Source organism: Mus caroli, chromosome 13 (genome assembly GCF_900094665.2).
Source record: "Mus caroli chromosome 13, CAROLI_EIJ_v1.1, whole genome shotgun sequence".
NCBI classification, from domain to species: Eukaryota; Metazoa; Chordata; class Mammalia; order Rodentia; family Muridae; genus Mus; species Mus caroli.
In genome coordinates, this window is record NC_034582.1 from 86,034,067 (window position 1) to 86,043,724 (window position 9,658).

Consider the following 9,658-nt stretch of genomic DNA (forward strand, 5'->3'; position numbering starts at 1 on the left):
CAATAGCCTCTCATAGGCTCTCTTTATGGTGCCAAGCCTCAACTCCTTTGCATGACCCCTTCAGTCCTGGGCCNTCAATTGCAACTGAGGCTGCACCTTCACCAATGGCCTTCCACGGGCCCTCACAGTGCCGAACCTCAGCTGCTCTGCATGGCCTCTTCATGCCTTCAAAACCAGTACCACCTGGGTAACTCTTACACATTACCAAGTCCAGCCACAGCACACGGTACAACCTTTGCTATCTCTGGAACATAGCCTCTGTGCTCTCAGAAAACACTTCCCAGTAGATGTCACCTCAATGATGCTGGTCTCTTTTTAATCACCACTAATTTCTTAGCTCCAGCTAACCAGCATCAATAGTCCCAGTAATGCAAAGGTTTCACTTTAGTAGTTCTGGTATCTTGTTAATCACAGCTGATTCTTCAGCCCCAGCTAACCAGAACCACAGAATCTTCACAATCAAACTAGCAATGGCCCTGAAAAAAGTCTTTAATCTTCCCTCTGAAATTTCACAAGCCAAGCCTCCATCTTCTGCACTGTTCTCAACATTATCTTCCAAGCTCCCACACAACATTTGACAGAGCTCTTAACACCGAATCGATCTTCTGGCCCAAAGTTCCAAAGTCCTTCCACAGTCCTCCCCAAAACATGGTCAGGCTGTCACAGAAATACCCCACTATGCTGGTACCAATTTGTCTTAGTCAGGGTTTCTATTCCTGCACAAACATCATGACCAAGAAACAAGTTGGGGAGGAAAGGGTTTATTCAGCTTACATTTCCACATTGCTGTTCATCACTGAAAGAAGTCAGGACTGGAACTCAAACAGGTCAGGGAGCAGGAGCTGATGCAGAGGCCATGGAAGGATGTTACTTACTGGCTTGCTTGCCCTGGCTTGCTCAGCCTGCTCTCCTATAGAACCCAAGACTACCAGCCCAGAGATGGTCCCACCCACAAGGGGCCTTTCCCCCTTGATCACTAATTGAGAAAATGCTTTACAGCTGGACCTCATGGAGGCACCTTCCCAACTGAAGCTCTTTTCTCTGTGATAACTCCAGCCTGTGTCAAGTTGACACCAAAACCAGCCAGTACAAAGATGTTACACCTGACTTCTCAATGGAGCCTCTAGAGCAGAAGGGCCTGGATACATGTTCTGAGGTATCACAGACACCAGCCCTGACTGCTATAGGGTGGGGCACTGGGCTATGTACAGACAGGCTGGTCTCCAGTTGAGCTGAGGTCTGAACCTGAAGGGTGATAATTCACCTTCATAACATGGTAGGCATTCCCTCATGCTCCTGGAACTCTGGCCCCTGCCTAAGTTACTGCCCCCCACAGGAGAAGCATGGCTAGAAGTCATGTAGGCAACGGCCCAAGCTTCTGACCTTCAGGCTAAACTCCTCCCTAGTTACCTAGCAACAATAAGATAAGACAGAATACTTTAAAAAGGGTAGTTCAGCCCCTGCTTGCTCTCTTACTTGTCTCTCTTACCTCTTACTCCTCACTCTCACCCTCTCTCCTATCTCTTTGTCTTCTCCTCTCCTCTCTCCCTCTTACTCTCTCTTTCTCTCTAGTCTCCCCCCCTCTCTCTTCTACCTTCTCTCTTTCTCCCTGCCTTTCTATAATAAAGCTCTAAAACCATAGAGTCTCTGCTCATCAAGATCTGCTGTGCTCACTCTCGCAGGTGTTGGGAACCTCTCTTCCCTCATCCCTCTCTCCCATAACCCCGGTGGCTTTAGCAAAGTAGCCCAGGGCTCCCAGATAGGGCTGCCCCTTTCCACCCCCCGAAGAGTGGGTCAGAAGCATAGATGCCTACCCGGGGATGAGTGGAAGGTAGATAGCAATCCTCCTATGCCTGACTGACGAGAGCATAGGTGGAACTCTGGTGGGGTGTGGGTCTTCCCCTTCCCCAGGGCCCCCCTTTTTTAGTTCCCAACACTACAGCTTCCAAAACTTTCAATTACAATACATGGAGAAGACAGATATTCCATGATAAAACCAAATTTAAGCAGTATCTATTTACAAATCAGGTCCTACAGAAGGTACTGGAAGGTAAACTTCAAATAAAGAGGCTAACCACATCCAAGAAAACACAAAGAATGAATACTATAAAACCAGCAAAACTGAAAGGGTGGGCTGCTGCCACACACAACACAGAGGGTGGGCTGCCCTACACACATCACTGAAGGTAGGAAGCTCTCGCCCCCCCCCACACACACAATACCACCCCCACACACACAACACAGAGGGTGGGGTGCCCCACACACAACACAGAGGGTGGGCTGCCCTACACACATCACTGTAGGACGCCCCCTCCCCAACATAGAGGGTGGGATGCCCATACACACAACTCAGCAACAGGCGCCAACACTGCTCACTGATAACTCTCAACATGGATGGTCTCAATTCTACCAACAAAAAGAAATAAACTAACAGAAAGGATTCAAACACAGGATTCATCCTGCTGCTATATCCAAGAAACACATGTTAGCATCAAGGATGGACACCATCTTAGGGTAAAGGATGGAAAAGGATTTTCCCTTTGTTTAGGTCAAAGATTATTTTAAAAACTAAAAAATTAAGGCTTCTCTTTTCCAAAGTTGCAGATCAAAGTAAGTTTCTCATTTTGACAATGGTCTGAACTTGGATGATGTAACACAGCATCTTGCATTTTAATAGAAGTACTTCTGTGTATGTTGCTGTAGTCTCAAGTGAGAAAACTTTTTGTGACTGTAAATACTGGAATACAAACAAATTAAATTGTACAATTAAAATTTCTGCAGCTACAGGTGTTTTCTTGCCCTACTTATAAGCTCTAGTGAAATGCACGTGGTTTTCCATCAGGACCTCCAGTTGTTATCTAAGGGACACTGAGTCTCAGGAGGCTTGATTTTCACCACTTACCTTCTTGTGATAAATGCTACATAGTCCTCTCTCGACATCCGGTAACTTACGAAGAAGGTTTTCTATCTGCTCAAACACACTGGATTCTGAGTGGAGAACATCAGATACTGCATCAAGTCGGGCATTTATTTCCCTGTGAGAACAGAATAACAGCAATGTGCAGATGTTAGGAATTCAGACTATAAACATTGCCAACTTTAATGTCTAGGACTATGCCACAGTCAGTTAAAAAGGCCTAAGATGATGCTTTCATCCTATTCTTCCCTGCCTCTATCATGTGGGTTAACACACAGGTACCATACAAGGAAGTCACGAGCAAAGTAGGATGAAGAACAGCTCATGAGGCAAATATATAGAGCACATTTCCCTGTCTCTGAGGGGGACCGTGCAGGTGTCAGACAGAGCACCAAACCCTGCAAAGAGATAAGATTGAAAACCCAGTGCAGATTGACTTTGTCAATCTGGATCAGACTTTAGAGAGTCTAATGCTAGAATGGTCATTACCAGCATATTTAAAACCCAGAACAATCTGGGACAAAGTTTCCAGGCAACAATCAGTTTGATCAGTTCAATTCCAGGTGCACAATAGAGCTGAAGGCATTCTTTGACAAAATACATGTGACCATGAGGGTGGGCTCTATAGCTAAAAAGGCCTAGAATCTAGTGTGGTGTCTGACTAATAGCATAGAGGTCAGCAGGCCATGAAATACATGTGGCATCTTCCCTAAGGATGGACAATGGCCTAGGGAGGGGAGAGACTCCCCAGATACCTAAAAGGTTACCATTTTGTTAACAAAAAATCAACTCTCTGCTTTCTGGATGGAATGCAAATATTTGGTTTCATCTCTTCCACTGGGGAGATACCTCTGTGTCCTCTTAACATTCCTGGTCCTCTTGATACTTTTCTGTGAATGCAAAGACCTCTGTGCCCCCAGCAAGTCTCCTCTGAGATTTGCCATGTCCCTGTACTCAAGTTCTACTCAGTGAACTGAGAACAGGAATGGTGGATATCACCTCTATGTGCTGGCTGATGAAAACGTCCTGTGCAACCTTCCACGCTCTTCTTCCTGCCTTTGCTCAAAGCACTGCTGTAAGCCACACAGTGACGCCATCGACCTGGGCTCACGACTACAGGAGAACACACTTTACTTCCATATCTGCTACCAAGTAAAGTTCTCAAGTAGTGAAACCATTAAGACTTGGGATGTGTTTGCTCAGATAACTTGGCTACCATGGCTCACAGGGCTACCTTGAGCAGTAAGATGCAGTGGTTATGGTGGAAGCACTGTTGAATGAAGCATCGCTGGTGGAAATAGAGCCTAATCAAAGATAGAGGAGTAACAATAGAAAGTGTGGAGATTGTGATGTCAGAAGACACAGAAAACCAGGGTTGCAGGACTTTATCAATGGTGACATACCCTGAGTGATTAAGTCACTTGGGAAGATATGTGAAGCCTTGTCAACATAAGATGGAGACCTGAAGATTAAATGTATCTTCAGTGAATTGTAGCCCACCAACTCCCTAGATTGGCACTATAGACTACTGTGATACGAAAGACACTGGCAAGTGCACATGTCTGGTGCACACAGGCCCTTAGTACAATTTAAATGAATAAGCCAGTGGAGAAAAGAGTGAAATATTTTAGTGGAAACAGAGGCATCAAACATTAAATAAGGTGGGGATCTAGAAATAGACAGTTTGGCGTTTAAGAGCAGTTGCTGATCGTGCAGAAGGTCTGGGTTCTCTTCCCAGCACCGATATGCTGGTTCACGACCAGTCCTACCTTCTGTCCAGGCAGGGGTCTCTGTGTCCATCAAGGCCAGCAAAGTATTGATCCCCATGAAGCAAGTTCAGTTAACTACAACTCAACAGCCTCGAATCCACCCATAAAGCCATGCCTTTCTGAGGTGCAGTGACACTACACTAAACATCCCACAACTTAAGGATCACAGAATATCACAGGATGTTCAATAAACAGTTGTTTATTTCAATTCAACTTGCTTCCCAAGGATACATATGAACATATGAAATAAAGCAAAATGAGCTGGAAAAAAAAAGACGAAAGCTGTTTTCCATAGGACTGTTGTGATAAAATAAATCAATGTTTTGCTTTAACATTTACCCAAAATGTTATAAAATACATATGAAGATCTACTTCAATAACTAATCCCTGCAAAAATGAAAGATGACACCAATTGGATCAGATGAGGTTGATGCTACAGATGGTCGAGGACAGACTTTTTAAAAGATACCATCTGTGAATGTATATGACACCCACACAGATAGCTACTATCTCAAAATTAAAGGTTTTTTTCAATATATAAAGATAATAGCAAATGACTCAAATAAAAACCTAAGTCAGCTTTATGAGTTCTATCAGAAAAAAAAAAATAGAGATAGGACCATAAATTCCTTAAGAGATTAAAATATTATACTATGTTAGTTTCAACCTGAAAACCACAAAGTAAGCAAGTTTTGGTCTAGCCTGGTGTCGTCACAGGCCACAGCATAATGTGAATCATTTTGGTACTAACACAGACTTTTTCAGCTTAGAGCTTAAGAATTTGAGGAATCAGAGGAAAGCGACCCAAGTCTTAGGTTCCACCATTTATTACTTAGCCTCACCTTGGTTTTTCCAGGTATAAAATGTGAATAGCAATGGGCCTAAACTTTAGTGTTCTTACAAGAACTCACAAATATAAGCTGGGCTTACAACACAATGCTATTATCAGTTCTGATCATTAGGTAACTGTCTTAGTCAGGGTTTCTATTTCTGCACAAACATCATGACCAAGAAACAGTTGGGGAGGAAAGGGTTTATTCGGCTTACATTTCCATACTGCTGTTCATCACCAAAGGATGCAGGACTGGAACTCAAGCAGGTCAGAAATCAGAAGCTGATGCAGAAGCCATGGAGGGATGTTCTTTACTGGCTTGCTTCCCCTAGCTTGCTCAGCCTGCTCTCTTATAGAACCCAAGACAACCAGCCCAGGGATGGTCCCATCACAAGGGACCCTTCCCCCTTGATCACTAATTAAGAAAATGCCCCACAGCTGGATCTCATGAAGGCATTTCCTCAACTGAAGCTCCTTTCTCTGTGATAACTCCAGCTTGTGTCAAGTTGACACACAAAACCAGCCAGTACAGTAACACACAGAATAACATGTGGCTTAGGCAGTGGTTTCGGCGCATACCTTTAACCCCAGCACTCTGGAGGCAGAGAGAGGTGGATCTCTGAGCTTGAGGCCAACCTGGTCTACAAAGTTAGTTCTATGATAGCCAGGGCTACACAGAGAAACCCTGTCTTGAAAAACCAAGCTGGGATGTATTTGGGTAGGGAGTAGGGTATAGATTATGAAAGAAATGGGAATAATTATAAACAGACCTTAAGAAATACCTACAAAGATGGGTATTTCTGGTAAAGTAAGTGAACAAGAAGAGCCGCACCTGGAATCTTCAGCACTAAGAAGCAGGTAGCAGTAATTTCAATTGTTATACTGAGACTAGTGAGAAGTCGTATTGAGAAAATATGTTAGTACTAATTACAAATGCCTATGTGGGCAGGGAGACAGTAAAGGGGCAAGTGGTGTTGCTTAGCACAAATCTGTTAATACTAGGTGGCAATAGTTCCATTTTTATCTTCTGTATACAGATTAAAATGCCAATGACAAAGAATGACTTCAAGGATTTAAAAATAAAACAATTCACGTAATTTGGAGGTTTGTTTGTTTGTTTGTTTGTTTTATTGAAGGAGTTAAAAGGCCTTCTAAGAAATCAAAATAAAGCAGTGGGGGAGCCATGAGAATCATCCCATTAGCTCAGTCAATGAAAGGTTGGGTAAGCCTGACAAACAACAAGCAGCAGCATTGTTAAAAGGATGAGAAATGATAATGATGTCTGAGCTTTCTTCACTGTCACTGTGATAAAATACCCTGACAAAGCAATGTAGGGGGAAAACTTATTTGGCACACAATTCCAGGTGACAGTCCAGCAGGGTAGGGAAATCAGGTGGCAGGAACTTGAAGCAGCTGGTCACATCTGTAGTCAAGCCCCGAGAGAGAATATGCTTCTGCCCAGCTCTCTTTCTCCAATCCTTTAACATTCAGACCCAAACCTAGGGAATGGCTCACCCACAGTGGCTGGGTCCCCCCACTCTCCAAGATAATTCCCTACATACAATCCTTCACTGAGATCACCTTTTCCCAGGTTAATTATGTCAAGCTGGTACTAAAACTAACCACAACAGACATTACCCCGAGATGATCCACATTAGTGCTCCACTGGTTGTTCAATATTATACACCCTCAACCAAGGAAAGAAGGTGCCGGAACCATTTCATTGCAGAAGCCAAAGAACAATGGACATGGGGTCCCGTAAATGGCTGATTACTCACTATCAACCATGGGCCAAAGAAGACCTTGTTGAGGCCACTGGACTCCTTCACACTTGGAGATGAGCTGGTTGATAATGTGAGTATCACTAATAATTCAGCCAACAGAGCTACTCCTACTGATGCAGTTGGAACTTACTGGTTTCTTTTCATGAGGATGTCTCTGTAATTTAAACATGCGAGCACTTGAGGAAAACATAAGGTGCACACAGACTCATGGCTGGTATGTTTAGTTTTGCTGTCATCGCTTGTTTTTCATAAAAACTTTTGCTTTAAAGGTGGATGATCAAAACTAGCCAACCAACTTTAGATGCTAATACACTGGTCATAGGGTGTGGCTGAGTGGTTAAGAGCATGCTTCCTTCTCAGGACGTGGGCTTGATTCCCAGCATCCCTATGACTCACAACCATGTGTAACTTCAGCTGAAGGTGGTCTGATGTTCTCCTCAAGGGCACCAGGTACTCACTGTTACTCTCTCTCTCTCTCTCTCTCTCTCTCTCTCTCTCTCTCTCTCTCCATATACAAAGTAAAATAAATGAATCTTTTTTAAAAGTAGCCTTCTACTAGAAACATAGAGTCCTTTTCTAAGATTGAAGTATTGCTGTACTGACCACATTCATTTACCTAATAGACAATTATAGAGTATTCAGAAAGCACCCATACAGCAGGTAGGAGGTGTCAGGACAGAATTGTAAGGTATATACTTTGCAAACTTTGTCGATAATGAACTTACACTGGATTAGCAAAAAAAAAAAAAAAAAGAAACCAAGAACCCGTTTTAAAAATCAACAATGATATGATAAAATGGAATGATAAATGAGTTATGATCCAGGAACAATGAAACACACAGAGATGTATCTAGTTTCAGGAGTCCATTTTGAAATAGAAATGGAATTAAGACCACTGTTTTTAATCTCTCCCCCCACACCCCAACCTCCTCCCTGTCTCATTTGTGGTTGTTGATATGAACAGACTTCTCTTCAGGGGTCAGAGGGGACTTCCTGGGACTTCCAGCACTGTTCTAGATGAAGAGCTATAAAAGACTAGGGGAGATGCCCCAGGGATGTGGGAACCATGATAGGGGGGCCAGAGCAGCACTGTGGGTTAAAAGCAATTGGAGCCACACAGCAGCTGCAACACTAAACTGAGAACCAAGGCTGGTGGTCTGGACAGGCTGAGGATCAGTTAGAAGCTGCTTCACAAAGCCAGGCAAGCAACAGTGAAGGACTATGAATGTGAGGAGGCTGCTATGGGAACGGAGAGGAGCAGACAGTTTCAATAAATAGCAGTAGCTATTATCGATTGTAAAACAGTAATTATCTCACATAGATGAGTTTTTGTTTCAAAGTCACAATCGAGGAAGTCCTCCTCCAGCACTCTGAGGATGGTCAGCCTGGGAAGCCCCATGAGGAAAAGCATAAGCGTGGAGAAAGATCCATCCAGAGGACCAGGAAACACAAAACATCCGCTCCTTCTCCGCAGTCTCCCTTGGTCCTCTGCTGCTGCTGCAGTGAACACTGCCTTTGATGCTGGGACATCACCGTTGGCCTGCATCTCCCCAGGCATTGAGCTGGGTAACCAAGGAGGGGAAGGACCCCATGTTCCTGGCCCTGGGAGGGGTTAATCCTCAGGCCCTGGTGGGCAGACATGACCTAAGACCCCCAGTAGGTTCACTTTTGAAGAGTAGTTCAAAAGAGCAGTGAAGAGCAGGTACCACACTTCCCGTTCACCTTCAAAGGTCAGAGGGCACAGGTGTGAAGGCAGTAGCAATCAGTCACAGCTCCCAGCATGCACCGGACACCTTCCTTTCCAGTGTGAGAATAACTAATCGCCCTGGGCTGAGTGAGCCCCATAAAAGTGCTGTTGGCATAGAGTGTGGGAAACCACAGAGAATTAATAAAGCCTCCTGGTGATGTTAAGTTTAAGTAGTTCTAGAGAGTTAAAAGTAACACTTCTGTTAATATAAATTTAATGTTAAGTGAAAGGAAATATGTAATATTCTATTACCTCGTCATTTAAGCCAGGGTAATAAACTAGAAACGGGGCATTAATAATCCAGACATACAGGTTTCCAAAATAAGAGCCATTTAATTATTCAACAGAATTAACTATCATGAAAATGTACTCTCTGCTGTATGAAAATCACAGGGAAATGTAGCCAAGGAGCTAATCCTAATGGTTCCCATTCCCTTCATTTTAATCATTCATTTATGCAATCTGAGTACATCATAAAGTCAGCAGGCATGATCCTCATACCATTTTCTTTTTTTTTTTTTTTTTTTTTCACTCCATGAAATGCCTTTGTTTTAATTTTCTTTAAGGCCAATAAAATTCTATTTTGTATATGTACAATTTCTTTTTTTT

At 43.4% G+C, this 9,658-nt stretch overlaps 1 protein-coding gene across 3 annotated transcripts in view; it reads right to left on the reverse strand.

The window, feature by feature from the left end:
* Positions 1-9,658, reverse strand: part of Msh3 (mutS homolog 3) — a 154,932-nt gene that overhangs the window by 77,528 nt on the left and 67,746 nt on the right. For all 3 annotated transcript variants that reach the window (XR_003834662.1, XM_021180634.2, XM_021180633.2), the window contains exon 13: positions 2,903-3,035. Coding sequence is in view for 2 of the 3 variants with exons in the window: in XM_021180634.2 (XP_021036293.1) it covers positions 2,903-3,035 (133 nt within the window). In the remaining variant the exon portion in view is untranslated. The remainder of the gene's footprint in view (positions 1-2,902; positions 3,036-9,658) is intronic.